This window comes from Indicator indicator, chromosome 27 (assembly GCF_027791375.1).
Source record: "Indicator indicator isolate 239-I01 chromosome 27, UM_Iind_1.1, whole genome shotgun sequence".
Classification (NCBI taxonomy): Eukaryota; Metazoa; Chordata; class Aves; order Piciformes; family Indicatoridae; genus Indicator; species Indicator indicator.
The window spans coordinates 10,232,110-10,248,674 of NC_072036.1; the positions used below are offsets into that span (position 1 = coordinate 10,232,110).

Consider the following 16,565-nt stretch of genomic DNA (forward strand, 5'->3'; position numbering starts at 1 on the left):
TGAACTGAATGCCTTTTTAACAAATTGTATCAAGAAACTTAATTCACTTTGTCCCAAGAAGCAGTCCTGAAGATCAAAAACAGCTATTCCCACAAAAGCATCCATATATATCATGTCATTTTTCTGATTTAACTACTACTTGAATTTAAAACAGCCAAAAATTTGGTCCACAAAAACCGGATCTGTTGTCAGTATTAAAGATATAAGATGCAGAATTTGTTACTGTTATGGAACTAATAAATAAACACTTTTATTTGTTTAGTAGCTACTGTGTTAAGGTGCATCTGTGCTGCAATCACAAATTGGAGGACAGGACAAGCAAACCCTCTTAAATTTAACACTTTTCCAAAGGAAATTTAACACTTTTCCAAGGAGAGAACTTGGCAAGGCTGAACAGTCAATGGAAGCTGTAGACATTTTCAGTGCCTACCTTCTACCATGCCACTAACAGTTCTATAGTCTTTGGCTTCATAAAACCAAAATCCTGATCAATTTGCAGAAGGAGAAAGCAGGTGCAAAAGACCAGATGGAAATGAACAACCAATGTCTTATTTCCCCAGAATACCAACCTAAAGATCTCAGGTATCAAAATCCATACACAGAATCTTAAAACAAGTGTAACTATACTTTTTTTTTTTTGAAGGAATTAGTAACTGATACCTACCTAAAATAGAAGTTGCTAGAAAGGTCCACATTTTGAAAGATTCTCAGATACCTAGCAAAATAATTCAAGTTCAAGGGAAAATTATTAGTTTAAGCAGTTAAACTGTGCAGTGGGTCAGTTAATCACCCTTTACTCATAGGATTCCAACAGCACAGAGTCATTAAATAATCTACTCAGCACCTGCTGAAGGGTACAAAAGGTCTCTTTAGGTGAGGTCAAAATGATGCTAGAGCTACCAATAAAAAGAACAGTGCCCCAAACCAGTATTAGCACTACTTAGCCCTCGTAAGAACAATGATTATACTGGTTCACATTTGCTAGGATGTAGCTATGACATGTAGGTGACATGGAGATGTAGACAAAAAGCTCTGGAAGACTGCAACAGTTGTATTTACCTTGCAGGTTACAGAGCACATAATTTGTGGCCCATTTTTCAATCTTCCCCAATTACTTATCAACTAAGATAAAATGGCTTGAATAATGTACTAACAGAAGGGAATCCGTGACCAAAATTTCTAGTTGCAGTTCACAATTGCTTAGAAAATACTCCCTGGAGGTGTTCAAGGCTAGGTTGGGTGAGGCCTTGAGCAATCTGGTCTAGAGGAGGTGTCCGTTCCCAGGGGTAAGGGGGTTGGAACTAGATGATCTTCAAGATCCCTTCCAACCCAAACCATTCTACAAATCTATTATTTACCTGGCTTCATCAGGATGAGTGACTCTAACAGAATCATTTGGAATGTAGATCATATTTGTATCTTCTATTTTATATATTGCATGACCTCCAATATCTGCCATTTTTCTTCTTTTTGTTATTAACACAATGTAGTAGCCTTCTAAAAATCTGACAAAACCTGTTAAGAGATCATTAAAAATGCTATGAGGTTGATGCTTGCCTTGATTTCACCAAATATATTTAGAAAAACAGCTAAGCAATGAAACAGACAATTTTTACTTCTTTTTTCCCTTCCACTGTGCATATTTCTAATATCATGTAGCAGATATAAGACACTGGAAATTCTGAGTAAATTGCTGTCTACTTATAATAGTCTTATTTGCTTTTTATAGGACTCTTACCATTCAGAGCAAGGCATAATTAATTAGTTCAGATACCAAAGATTAATTTTCCAGGGCAAGGAGCAATCCCAATCCTCAATTTTCTTGCCAGTTTTATGTATTGTCTACTGGGGAAGGCCAGAGAATAGCAAAAGGAGATGAGAGTACTACAACACCTTTAAGCTCTCTCTCCTTAACAGGAGGGAATTAAATTGTCTACAGCAACACCTCCTCCAAATTAGCCATTCAAAGCATCATTCTTTCTATTTCCTCTGTCAGATACCAACACTTGGCCCTGCTGAAGTCCAGAGGGCTAAGGAAGCAGAATAGGCAGTGTCTGGATTACTGCCTATAAAAAGATAAACAGAAATACATAACCACCTCAAAATCAAATTTGTTTCTAATACAGTACAGGCAGTGATACAGCAGCACTAACTTTTAATAACTAATAAATCACATTAATTAGCTCTTGGAGGTAGCTACTTTAATATAATAGTAAAGAGCCTGAAAATCCCTGCCACAGTGTCAACAAATATATTAAGGGGAAGGTGGGGGAGCATGTGTGGAACCCTCACAATTCACTTTTTCACTTGTATATTCAGTTCTTTCAGCTTTGCATCATAAATTAAAGAAGAAGGATGAGCAAAGCACACGTTTCCCTCCCTGTCACTGCTGGAGGCTGCAATGTGATTGAGTGAACTGCAATCTTCTCTTCTGCCTTATTAGCCCCCCTTGGAAAAATGCTCTCACCTGCACAAGGACAAGAGACCCTGCTGACAATAAGAAATAAAGCCTTCCATTTGAGGCAGCCAGACTATTGAATTGCAGTTGTTAAAAGGCAGTCAAAGTTCTTCCTGCATCCTCCAGGTACTGAATTCACTTACGTGAATAGTCTTTATCCTTTGAATTTCACCCAATATCATACACCAAAGGCTGATTAAGTAACCCAACCTTTCCTCCTGCCTGGTCCTCTCCATCTAAAAATTATTTCTACTTCTGAACATTAATGAAATAACCAGAGAACAGAACAAAGCCCTACAAAAGATAGCCAAAAATCTAGAAAAGATAGGTCCTGCCCTCCTGAGCTGAGCCAGGAGGCAGAAATGAAGGACCAGCTGCAGTCCCTCAAGTTACGTATTTCTACAGGTATGATTTGGGTAGGATCAAGATGGAAGACACCTACAACATATCCTTTAAAAGAGCAAGGACAATCTGAAGATCACTAAGCAGGTTACTTCTTAAAAAAATAATTTAGAAATCATTTTTAATAACCAATGAATCTGTCCAGCTATGGAACAGAAGGTATCCTGTTATGAAGAGCACATATAAACAAACATAAAACTGGGAAGCAAAAATTTTAACTGAATACAACCACTTTCCAACCCAATATATTAACACATATTTACAGAGTGAGCACTGATGGCTTGTGCAAAAAAATAGCCAATGCTGCAAGACTGTTCTTTAGGTTAATAATACTCTCAAATTAATAAGGATCATCAACTTCATTTGAGGGATTTCTGAGAAATGTGATCCATTGAAAGGTTCCAAATTGGGCAAAAAGAATATAGAAGAATGTTTTCTTAATCTGCCACTTTACATTAGAATACTAGTAATTTTTTTTGTATTTTGGTTGTTAGACAAAATTCAGGAGCATCTTTTAAAGTAATTGCATTCTCTGCCCTCTCTGGGATCAAAATCTTTGGATTTAGACGCCCCTGTGTATACTGATGCAAATAAAGCACATACTGGGGGCTGTTAGAGCACACACTACCACTTTGGAGACATGACCCATCAATATATTGACCTCAGTATCTGACAATAGGCAGGAAAGTAGAGACTTTCAGATGAAGCTGGAAGCTATTAAATCCTTGAAACAGTTCTCTAGGATTATTGACAGCTGATCAGCATTTTAAAAGTCAGAACTGACTAAGACAGCAACTCCTTGTTCAAACATGAAAAAGAAATATTTCATCACTGCAAAATGTTAATCAAAAAGGAAATTAAGTCATCTTTCTGAATAGCATGTGATGAAGAAATAACATTTAATAAAGGATATTCTCTCTTGAAACACATCCTGTATGCTCTGGAATTCAGGAGGCTAAGTTCCATGTGATTTGCATCCTACAATCAGCTGAGTTTGGTTAGATCTTCAACCAAGCATTTAGAATTTGGCTACTTCCTAGACCTCTCTCTTAGTGGCAAAAAAAAAAAAAAACAAAAAACCAAAACTAGCTCCAGCACACCTCTCACCTCCATCCTGGTCCCCTCTTTTCACAAAATACATAGGAACTTATTTGCTATTGAGAATGAAATTTCTCAATCCTCACCAGCTGTCAAAAATAACACCAGGGAGAGATACACAGCATGACAGTAAGAAATAAAAGGATTTGCCAAACCAACCCAAACACTTACCTACTACACCAAAAGCAGAGACAGCTCGAGATAACCCAGAGGAGCCTTTCTGCCCAATCTTTGTTCTGTTTCCCAGGTCTAAACGGCCAAGAAGCTCCCTCACCTCTTGCTGGGTATACACATGCTTTGAAATAAAAAGTCACTCAAGTTACTGCTTTGGTAGTTAAGTGTCAGAGAATAGCACTTAATATACAATAAAGCAAACTTCTGCTCCACGTCCTGTGTCTCCTTTTTCACTGCTACCAGCAAGTACAACATGTTTTCATGCACAAAATTCACTGTAAAAGAACTAGTCATGATCTCATGTCAATTCAAACATTTCTACATCTCAAGTGTTAAGATTTTAAACTATATAAAGTTCCTGGAAAGGAATAAAGTTTTAGTCTATTGTGTACATTAGAACTCCTGTTGCTGTTGTTTATTTTGCTTCAGACGTATCAGAAATACTACAATGCTGGATAGATAGTACAAAAAATGTATTTTGCACTCAGAACAGCATAGCTGAACACAATTCCATATATGTAAGCACATATGGAATAAATGGAAAAACTTGCTGCTTGGAGATCTTGTGGCTACTCCCATACTATCACTAGTTATTTTCATTCTACTACTGACATAGGAGAGGTTGAGAGTTGATATTGATCAGCTTGCTGAAGAAAAAGCTCAGAAGGGATCTTATCAATGTGTATAAATACTTGGTGGAAAGGAGTAAATAAGTCTGAGGCAGGCTCCTTACAGTTGTATCCACTCAAAGGAAAAGAGGCACTGAGAACCAACTGAAGTACAGGAAATTCCACTTGAAGACAGGAAAAAACTTTTTTACTGTGAGGATGGTTGAACACTGGAACAAGCTACCCAGTTGTGAAGTCTCCTTCTACCTTCAAAAGGCCACTGGGGATGGTCTCACTGAGCAGCCTAATCGAGGTGATGTTGCTCAGAGCAGCAGAGTAGGACCATCTCCAGAGATCCCCTCCAACCTCAACTGCTTTGTAATTCCATGACTCTGTGACATACTGTTGTTGGAAACAGATTACATGTGTAGTATTGAAATCCAGTTCAGTATAGACAGTATGATTTGGAATAACTGAATAAAAGCCTCCCACCATCAGTAGAGAGACACCCACCTTGTCATCAATTATAACCAAATCCTTTGGTTCAGTGCGGTCTATTTTCAAAACACGGTATTTGGTTTCTGCAGGATTGCTTCCAACCAGAAAATATCTCTACAGTAATGGAAAAAAAAAAAAAAAAAGTCTGAATTCCATACAAGAAAAAGCAACCAAAGTCCACTGCAACACAAGACATCAACAATGCCATTTACACAATTCCTAGACTGGATCCTTTCCAACCAACAGCAAATATGGTAATAAACCATTCTAGGCATCAGTACTTTAGGTAAATACATTTGTATGCAATCAACCCTTACAATTTCAAAGACCTCATTCTCTCCACTCTACAAGGAGGGAAACAAATTAAGAATTGAAGAAAAGCAAAAATCTGTTTAGAGAGAGGAAAAAACATAACTTAGAGTAGGCACTGTCCAACTACATCCTGCTCCACCCATTACTGTCTTCCCATTTGCTTTGTAAAATGCAGCAGAAGCTTATACACACGAGTTTGGAACCTTCCACGATCCAAAACTACTGTTGCTATACTGTAGTCTGTTGCTATTTCTGCCAAATAGTCTTCCTACAGGAAGGCTGGAGAGGGATTTCTCTTAATGGTGTCTAGAGCTAGAACAAGGGGGAATGGTTTGAAGCTGAGGGAGAGCAGGGTTAGACTGGATCCTGGGAAGAAGTTCTTCGGTACAAGGGTGGAATAGGCTGCCCAGGGAGGTTGTGGCTGCCTCCTCCCTGGAGGTGTTCAAGGCCAGGTTGGATAAGGCCTTGAGCAGCCAAGTCTAGTGGAGAGGTGTCCCTGCCCATGGCAGTGAGGTTGGAGTAGATAATCTCTGAGGTCCCTTCCAACCTAAGCCATTCTATGAAAGGGCATCAAACTATAAATTAGAGGAGCCAGCAGTAAGCACACAGGCTGAAAGACTGACTTTCTCTAAGCAGCTTTCATTTTACTAACTCATTTAATCAGTGTGGTGCTACCACACAGCAAGGTGTAACTCATTAATAATGCCCAGCCTAGTAGGAAAGCATGGCAAATTCATGTGGATCTATGCAGCCAGCTCTTAAATTTAAAAGTCACATGGATTTAAGACGTGGGAGAGGAAAAGCAATAACACCGTTCACACAAACCTCAGAATTTCATGATTTATACCAAGTAGATGTTAATAAACATCTTTACTCTCAGAATGTTTAAGGTGAAAGAAGAACTTAAAGACCTCTTCAGCTTCTTTGAAATTAGATAAGCATTGAGTTCGGTAAGCTCTTAAAAAAAAAATTGACTTTTTAAGCTAGAAAAGGAAACACCACCAACTCCTGGCTCCACCTTGCACACTGACATTCCCGTGCTTACTCATGGCACATTTTGCTATCTACTCCTAAATAATGGTACAAGAAGGCCCTTCAAAGCCATGCCATGGAGCACTCCTGAAGCCTCTGAGGCAGCAGTTTGGCACAGGAATCTCTTTCCCAGTTTTTTAGCAGTGATGTGATGCTGTTCACAACCCAGGCTCCCCAGTCTGCCCCTCTCAGAGTACCCTCTGCAGGAGATGCTATCGAAACTAACAATGCAAAAATCAAACAACAACAACAACAAAAGACATTTCAGGATTAGCTGCTTCTGCTGTGTAATTTATCCATCTACTGAATAAATAAATGTCCTACTGGATGATGTGGAACACAAATAAAATCACATCGCTGACACGTACCACAATTAAATTTGCCATCACATGAATACTAGGAAACAACAAAGATAAATACCAAATCAACACAACACTGAGCATGTAACATCAAGGAAATTAATTTCTGAGGCTGCAATATCACTGTAAAATTAATCAAATCTAAAATGCATTTGTACTGTTTACATCTATTTTGATTATTAGAAATCATTACAGTAAAATAAATGAGAAGCAATAAGTAAGATACAGAAACCTTTCTGAGAATTTCTATCCTTATTCTTTTATTCCATTTGTTACTAAATTGAACTGAATAAATGGAAGAATTTTTCAAATGCCTCCAACAATTCTACTCCACAGCAAAGCCAATGCATGGAGATAAATGGACAGCCTTGACCAACAAAGTATTTCTCAGTAGAATAGTATACAAGGAGAAACAGTGCAGAATTCTTCATACTACTCTTCTAAAGTGCTTCAACCATCAGCTTAGATGAAACACAGTTTCCAGATTTAGTATGCCCTTGGCCTTTGCTGAAACTTGGTATCAAGTGCACTTTGCCAACCATAGCAGTGCACCAAGCAGCTATGAGATCTGGACTTGCACAATTATCACTAAGCAACCACACAGTAGGAAGAATCATTACTCACTTCCACCTGGGACAGAGTTTTAAACAAAGCAATCTAATTGAAAAGCTTCACACCCTCTTTTATTAATGTTTTGATTCAGCCAAACCAATAAAAATAGCCTCTTCTGAAAGGAGTCTGAACGATGTGCCCAGGTCCCTCCCTTACAGAAGCTGCTCGGTAGCCCCGCAGCACGTAGACACGTGCCTCCAACACAGGAAAGTATTTCTGTGCCAGTCACACTTTTTGTCAGACTAAAGAAACATGCTGGGTTGCCAGATGAGAAACCTTCATGTGAACATTGACTTTGGATCAGCACACCATCATCTCTCTGCTTTAATTTAGGCTTCACCGGGCAGCGCAATGGTAGCTGTCACCTGCCATCAAACCTTCACAATGGGCATAAAGTTATGCAAGAAAAAGCCTCTTCCTCAAAATCTTCTGGTACTTCTAACATGTACAGAACTTGACTGTGGATCAGAGACCTTCAAAGAATAAACAAGACGTCAAACAGAGCTTAAAAAAGGTACAGGTTCAGCCTTTTTTCTCTGCTACATTGAACGGAAGAAAAATAATTACACCCGGATATGAGATACAGAAAAAAAAACTCTACTATGTTCTTTCTTTCTATCGAACCTACAGCTGCTTTTCATCTCTCACAGAAGCTGGTAAAATGACATGAATAGAAGAGATGATAAAGGGCAAAGAGAGGTACCTGAAAAACAGCAAAAGTTCAGCTGGCATGCTTGGCTGCTTCCTGGAATCTGCTGAAACCCTTCAAATGAAGCTCTTTCAAGATGAGAAATTTCAAGGACATACCCTGCCAAGCACCACTTTCAGGGCATGTATGAGTAACCACCCACTCTGCATCCTACAGCCACAGCATTCTGACATTCCCATTTGTCCCAGCACAACCAAAGTCTTTTAATCCAAACAGGACTTTGCCTCTCGTTGCTCCACTGAGAGGATCCTCAAGATTCTCCCTTCTAATTTTCAGCTAAATCTACTAATCATCAATCTATACATTTTCCTTTAGCCAAATACTTCTCCCCTCTTTATAATCTGTTCTGCTGGAAATCTTTCAGAAACAGAAGTAACTGGATGCCTTTTCAGCACTCACCTCAACAGATTAAAGAAATCTTTCTATCTCTTTGCTCCTCCAAAACATCTCTAGCATCTCAGTTACCTCACTGGACCTGTTCCTGGTTGAATTCTTAAGTTAATATGCACAGAAAATGTACACAACATACCATACAAGGTCTTATTATGGAGCTACATTACTATTTCTCATCAATGACCATGCCACAAAAGACCACATCTGCCTTTTTCAGAATTGTATTTCAGCAGTAGCTCAACTTCTCACCCCTTCTTCAGATAAAACATCCCCAGATCCTCATCCTTCTCCTCTACTGGTTCTGAAAAACACTGAATGAACTTCTCCTGGTGTGTAATCTATCCTCAGGTGCACAAACCTTCATAGCATATCATTCTATTTTGAATTATTTACTTTACCCACTCTTCAAGGTCATCATCATTTCTTGCTATCTTCTGCTCTCATTATCCTAATTATTTGCAATATTTCAAAACTCTAATCAGAGCTGACCCACATTCAGGGTTAAGCAAATTACTGAAAGTGATGAAGTATATTGGTCATAAAACCATTACTTGAAAAAAAAAAAATCAGCTTTATGAGATGATTCTCTATTCACTCCACACTAACTTCTCTACTAACCTCCCTCTTTCCATTAGCAAAACCAGAAGTTTTCTTTGTGGCATTGCACCCCCATAAAGGATTTGGTTGAAATGCATAAGGCCATTTACTTTTCAGATGAGTATGTGCAAAACAACCATCTTAATGATAGCAACTTTGTAAGTCTAGACTTCATTTTATGTGATTTACCTCAATTTTCAATTAGTTTCCTACAGAAAATTATGTACAGGACTTCAGAATGGATTAAATATTCCATTTGTCATGTTCCTGTCACAGCCCTACCTTTGACCTAGCTACCTGAAAATATTTACAGTCATTCCACTTTTAGTATGCCTATGTCTTCAAATTTGCATGTTGAATACATTTAATTTTATTTCTACCCTAACACTGATTCTTCCCTTTTTCAGAACCTCACCCTCGTTTCTCCTTTTATGTTCACCCCTCATGCAGTACATTTATACTCATAAAGTCTTACTTTAAACAAGGGAAAACACTCATTTAGTTTTAGGTTCATAACAAGCATTGCTTTGAAAATAAAAAACAGCTATATAAAATGTCTATTTTTCTTCATCCTTCTGATACATTTAAAGATATAAAATTGTGATCGTTACCCACCAGCCTTTCATCATCATTCCATCCAGAAAAGCAGAGCATCCTGTTGATCTAGTGACTACTTGATGACAGCCAGGACAAGAGAAATAAAACATATGTCACCAAACCAGTTTAGGCAGACACCTGAAGGCACACCTTCCATATGCAGTGTGGTGCTACCTTCCTCCTCTGCTACCAGCTAATGACTGCCTAGTAGATTGTTTACTGCTTTCAACATTTTTCAAATGCATCAGAAAATCACCTAGAGAAATCAGTGCACTTCACAATCCTGCAAAGCTTCTTTAGCTTTTTCTGTGCAACCATCTTCTCCATTAAAGTTTCTCCCATTTGACCACAGCCTAACTTCAGCGAATCTTGGATTTTGTTAATATAAAAATGTTCAAATTATTTGTAAAAAAAATCCCAACAAAATAACCCACAAACAAATGAATTCAACAATGACAAAAACAAACAAACAAACATAACTAATCCCAAAACAAACTACTACATAGTTTTCCCTGGGGAATAGGGCAGAAAAATCTACAGGTAATTATGCTAGTCACACTGCTTAATAAGCTTGTGCAAGTCATTTGGATACTGTGGAGATGGAGAATGTAGAAGAACCTGATTAGAATAAAATAGTATTAATTAAGCCTCGTAATAACCTGAAAGATAGGCAAGTGATATGCCTTTAGAGAGGTGGCACAAATTGACTTGTTCAATGTCACACCACTTCAGGGGAATGATAATTTCCAAAGAACTAACCCACAGCTTTCAGGTGGGCTTCATTTTGGAGGATAAAGAAAAGTTCCATCTTCTCTGAAGAAGAAAGGAAAACATCTTTTGTTTCTTCTTCTTCTTCTTATTGCTCCTCAAATATCTTTACTGCCCTCTGGTGTGCAGTTCAGCAGTAAAGAGATGCAAAAAATAAAGGATAATTGACATTGATCTGAGTACAGTTGTTTCGGTTCATTTTTCTGACTACTTCTAAACAAACATTCAACTTCCCTGGACAAACAGGAGACACAATGCACATCTCCATGGTATTTATTGACCCAAAGCATCAGTGTAGAAGGTAGGTCTTAGAAACTACCACAAATATAAACATTACCAGAAAATACAGAATTTTGCTCCCTATTCCTTCAATTGACACTGTGAATTCACTTCTCCTCACCTCTAGGAGACTTTCTTGTTTGACTCCAATATTACTAACAGAGCCTCTCCTGTTTGACTCAAATGATGCTGCTGTACTCTTAAAAGATAACAACCAAAAAATCATCTACCCTAAACCATTTCCACTTTCTCATCCTTGAAATCTCTTCCTGCTTTAACAGAGAGGTTTTACAGGACTCAGCAGTATGATCAGTGTGAATGCCACCATTTCTTCCACTGATGACAAGTCATCCCTTCCTTGCACTCTCAAGGTTTCATGCAAAGAATCTCAGAATAGTTTTGTGCTACCTTGCACCTGATATAACTCTGGATCCTACAGGCTTATGTTGTATTTAGCATGCATATGGCCTTAGGGAAATCAGAAGAGTAACCTGAACCTGGAGAAAGCTATTCAATTTTATGTCTGTGTGATGCTTCCAGACTGTCACAGTTGGAGACTGCATGATTGTCACATTTTATGCATGAGGGGTACCTCGGGGAGAAGCGAGAAGTTTGCCAGCTGCCCAATGTGACACTGAATCAGCAGCAAGTTCCCCTTTAAAATTGTCTGTGACCTGATCAAGTCTGAAGTGCCTAAATCATGTCCCTAAGCACCAAATCTACACATCTTTTACATATCTCCAGAGATGGCAACTCAACCATTGCCCTCGGCAGCCTGGGTCACCACCTGACAACCCTTTCAATAAAGGAATTTTTCCTAACATCCAACCTAAACCTCCCCTGGGACAACCCAAGGCCATTTCCACGTGTCCTATCACTTACTACTAGGGAGATGAGACCAGCACCCTCTTCATTCCAACCTTCTTTCAGACAGCTGTAGAGCAATGAGGTCTCCCTTCAAGCCTCCTTTTCTCCAGACTAAACCACCCCAGCTCCCTGGGCTGCTCCTCACCAGACCTGTTCTCCAGACCCTTCCCCAGCTTCATTGCCTTTCTCTGCACACGCTCCAGCATCTCAGTTTCGAAGTGCTGTATGCTAACAGGAATTTTAAGTTATTCGCATGTTTCGGACGTGTGAGAAAAAACAACCCCGACAAAACAAAACCCCAAAAAACCACAACAAAATAAGAACTTTTGACAAGCTGCAGGCAGCACCACCGAGCAGGGCCGGGCCAGCCTGACAGCTCTGGCCCAGGCACGGCGCTGCAGCCCCCAGCGCAGGGGCCGTCAGAAGGGGTTCGGGGGCTCCTCCCCTCTCCCCGGCGGCGGTGCGGACGCTACTTACAGCCCTGGTCTCGTACAGCACCAGCTTCTGTACTGAGCTGATCATGGGCGCGGCGACAGCCGCCGCAGGCATGACGGCCGCGAGGGGCCCGAGCCTTGTCACGGCCCCAACGCACGAGGGGGACAAGATGGGCAGGGGGCTACCCGTCAGTAGCCGAGGGAAAAGCCGACTTCCTGCCGCAGGCTGGGGACAGGGCAGGGCAGGGCAGGGCAGGGCAGGGCTGGGGACCGGGGATCGGTCCCGCCAGCACAGGGCCGAGGCGCGGGAAGCCGGAAGTGGGGGCTCGGTGCCGCGCAAGCGCGAAGGAGCGTCTGGGCAGCGCCTGAAAGGTGGCGGACCGCGGTTCTCCTATAGCGCTGCTGCCGGCCGGGCAGCGCGGGTCAGCGGGGTCGTTGCTGCTCCTCCCGCCCCTGCTCGTTACGCGATCCGCCCCAGGATCGGTTCCGAAGCCCCGTCCCCTGCCCACTCCGCCCTGCTGCCTGCAGGAACCCCCACGGCGCATCCCTCTGAAGGGTGTGGGGGGGTCCCCTCCTGCATCCTCCTCCCGAGGAGGCGGGCGAAGGGAAGCGGGGTGGTGCTCCTTGGTTGCCCGGGCTACTGGAGTACACAAGCGGGTGGCGGCGGGGTGCGAGCAGCGGCCTTGGTGTCCTCGCTAGTCCCCTTACTCCCCAAGCTTCGCTTAGCGTAAGTGTCCCCCACGCCACGCTCCTGTCTGTCCCTCAGAGCCACCGGCACCCTCTGTGGGGGACTGCTGGAAGGGGCTGGAACTAAGCCCCGGCAGATTTTAGTCAGGGTGAATGGGCTGTATTATTCCTTTGGCTTGGTTGAGGTGGGGTTTGTAATCAGGAGATAGCTCTTTAAAGGCTTGGGAAGGAGTGAATCCGATGGAAATCCCAGGTGAAGTGCAGCCAGTGAGTTCCAATGAGAGAGATTGAGGGTTGGTTGGTGTGAGGTGGGGTTTTTAGTATTAAAAGACTGACCCTCGTTCTGAAAGCATCAGAATGTTTCAGTTTGATGTTTCAAAACAAGCTTTTTCAGACTTTCAACCCAGAAGTTTTTCATTTAAACATTACTGAGGTGGGCAGGAATCATTTGAGACCTATGTAGCCTTCTAAAGAAAGGCGGGGGGGGGTTAGTTTGCCTTCTTCAAACATGCTTCATCAGGCTCCTCATGTTTTTGGACTCTTACTTGTTTGAAAGGTCCAACTAAATTTTGCTCCAGCTCACCTTAATTAGAAACTTTCAGTTTCAACATTGCTGCATAGCACTGGATGTGCAATCTCTTGGAGTCCTGGAAGGCCTGGAATATATGAGAGGATTACAGAATCTATCATGAACCGTGATTAGATATTGCAAAGCCTTATTCCTGTACCTGACTGTGCACACAGTGAGTGGTTGCACTGACCATGATGGCGCTCTACTGCGTCTGAAGCTGACAAGTGAAGGTCTTAGGAGGGCCGTGGTCCACTGCAAGGACCTGAGAGAAGTTACAAGTGTGTGGTAGTTGGAATAGGAAGGAAAAGGCAATGAGAAAATTACATGCTGCTCAGGCACTTGAAGATCAGGAAGAATTCATTTTCCAACAACCATATAGCCGTGGGTGGGTATTAAGGGTGGTTCTGATACTCTTATTTTTCAGAAGCAGTTCATCACCCAGTAACGGGTGCATTGTGTATGTTCTCTCAGTGCTTTGTGTTCTTACAACAGCTTTCATTACAGAGCAATTCACCTGGTATCACATAATTATTCCGTTCCACCTCTAAGTATGTGTCATTTCACACATGTGTAAGCTATTGTATTTTGTAACAGATTCTTTTTTTTTAGCTCCCAGTATTGGATAACATGGCTTCACAAGAGGAAAAACAAGCTCAGCCCTTTGCAGGCATCTTTGATGAAGATGAAGCTGAGAAATCCTTTCTGTTATCCAAGCCTACTTGTTTACTTATACTTGGAAAGCCAGTAAGATATCTGACAGATTTTTTCTTCAGATATTCTGCTAACAATCTGACCTTTCCATTCAAAACATTGCAATGTGTCAAAGTGAGAAGAGAACAGTGTTACGAGAGTACATTATGATTTATTTATGCTTTTTTACTACCTTTCAGTTGCAAAATTTATCTAGGGCAAACAGACTATCAAAAAAAGGTCTTTAAGTATGCTCTAGAAAAAAGGGCATAATTCCATTCAGGTAGCTGTACTCTTAGAGGCCTCATTATTCTTGGTTATATTGGTTCCTCATGATTCCTTTAAGTGATAAAATATTTTGTCAGCCTCAAAACCAGATTTGTGGACTAACGAGGGCAATTTTTAGTCATAGTTTTAGGCAAAGAATACCAGCATTGCATATCACACTCAGAAGCTTCTGAACAGGTTTGCCTCAGAATTTGCTTTGAGACTGAATAGATTAAATTTTAGTTCTAGAAAGTTTCTCTTAGGTATTTGTGGACAAATCATAGCTGAGTTTTAGATAGAGTTACTTGGAAACAAAGTCAGTATAATTCCTTTAGATATAATTAACTGCAAAGGGCAGTAATTATATAATAATGCTAGGCAGTATGAAATAGAGGAAGGCATTAAAAAGAGTGTTTCTGTTTGCCTAGTACATAACCCTACTGCTGATGGTAGCTTTTAACTGGGTTTATTGTGTGAAAATATATTCTTTGTTGTGTAATATGTTTAAAATGTTTTCCTTCTGCTTTTTCTTTTCCATTTTTCTTTTCACTTCAAGGGCTCTGGAAAGCAAACATTAGCTAGAAAACTGGCACAAATGTGGAAATTCATTTTTATAGAAGGTAAACATACACTATATTTGAAATATTTTATTGGCTGCATCAGACTTCTTAGTTTTGAATATCCTTGCTGTTGCTTGTAATTCAAATTTAATATTTAATTTTAGATAGATTGTATAAAGACCAGGTTTGTAAGAGCTTTTTTTAAAGCAGATGGCTTCTTCTAAAGCTTGATTTTAAAATTTGGGAAGTGCTTGAGCTCAAATACCTCTGGATTACACAACAGTAATACTTATTTTCTGTAAATCAGTAGTTAAAATAATCCTACAAGGCTGCTGTTGTGCATTTGTCTGTAGTAGCTCTCTGGTTAAACATCTACCAAGACACAGAAGGCATCAAATTCTGGGTGGACAAAATGTAATAATGGCTCTAAATATAAGGGCTGTTCATTGAAAAATGGTCTGGCTGCTTATAGCACACATACATACTCCTCTGGGTGTATGTATCTGCATGTACATGTCTGTATATAAAATATTGTTTATTAATAATTTCTCTCTGATCTGCTTCCTCAGCTTCAGAAGTAATTCAAATGAATATTCGTGAAGAAACAGAATATGGGCTCAAGGTAAAGATCTAATCTCCTAGAAAGTTTTGTCACACTCTTGACAAATACAGGTTATATAAAACTGTTTTTTCATTTTACCTTAGTGCCAAGAATTGCTTTTTAAAGGTCAAAGTGTTTCTGAAGAACTGGTTACAGAAATGATTCTGAAAAGGATTGAGTCACCAGAAGTTGCTCATTTTGGTAAGTATATTTAGAGTCTTAATAAAATGAGCTAGCTACGATTTGGACACACTTTGCATCCATTACTGCACAAATACAATTTATTTTATATTAGTGGTAGCACATTTTCTTGTATTTCTCAGGTTATAGAATATTCATAAACTATGAGTGCATTTAGGGATTAATTTACCACTATGAGAGATCAGAAAGTGTCATACCAGTCCTATGCTCTGTTAGCTGTAGTCAAAACCAGAGAAATATGGAAGAAATAAGAAAAAAGGAGGTGATGGGAAACAAAAAGTTGAGGGAAGAAGTAGCAGAAGAAATATCAGTCTCTTATCCACATGTCAGGACTTTAACAAAGGCCTGAGGAGATGTCTGTGTCTTCTGAGTTCCCTGCTTTAAGGCAGTCTGGTGATGAATGCCCAAAAAGTGTATCACAAAGATCCTAAGCCTGTAAACATGACTATAAAGTTGATAGATTTGGTTCTTCTAGCCAAGCCATTTTCTGCATTACATTCCAAGGAAGGAGGAATCTTCTATCCTAATACCTCATGCAAAGACTGCTGCTATGTTTTAATGCTGCACATTCACTTATATGTTACCACATAAAACTCTAAGTGTTTGGAGCTTGCACCATTTGTCTAGTGTCAAAAATGGTGAATAAAAGCTTGTTACATTTTAGGCACTACAATGAGCTGGGCAGGTGGGGTCTGTTTGTTAATGTGTATTAACTGAATTAACAAACTGAGAGTCTTACATGGAGTTGAAAACACTTTTTTGTCTGTTTCATCTGAAGTAAGATGTAGGAG

The 16,565-nt window shown here is 40.1% G+C and overlaps 2 protein-coding genes across 2 annotated transcripts in view; one reads left to right on the forward strand and one right to left on the reverse strand.

Moving 5' to 3' along the window:
• Window positions 1–12,327, reverse strand: part of FIG4 (FIG4 phosphoinositide 5-phosphatase) — a 38,071-nt gene extending 25,744 nt beyond the window's left edge. The window contains exons 1-5 of the mRNA XM_054393113.1: window positions 12,241–12,327; window positions 5,254–5,352; window positions 4,130–4,253; window positions 1,359–1,515; window positions 665–715 (exon numbers count right to left, since the gene is read on the reverse strand). Coding sequence (XP_054249088.1) covers window positions 665–715; window positions 1,359–1,515; window positions 4,130–4,253; window positions 5,254–5,352; window positions 12,241–12,312 — 503 coding nt within the window. The 5' untranslated portion in view covers window positions 12,313–12,327. The remainder of the gene's footprint in view (window positions 1–664; window positions 716–1,358; window positions 1,516–4,129; window positions 4,254–5,253; window positions 5,353–12,240) is intronic.
• Window positions 12,328–14,082: 1,755 nt separating this feature from the next.
• AK9 (adenylate kinase 9) overlaps window positions 14,083–16,565 on the forward strand; it is a 40,469-nt gene continuing 37,986 nt past the window's right edge. The window contains 4 exon segments of the mRNA XM_054393029.1: window positions 14,083–14,199; window positions 14,969–15,032; window positions 15,542–15,594; window positions 15,678–15,774. Of these exon segments, the coding sequence (XP_054249004.1) occupies window positions 14,083–14,199; window positions 14,969–15,032; window positions 15,542–15,594; window positions 15,678–15,774 (331 nt within the window).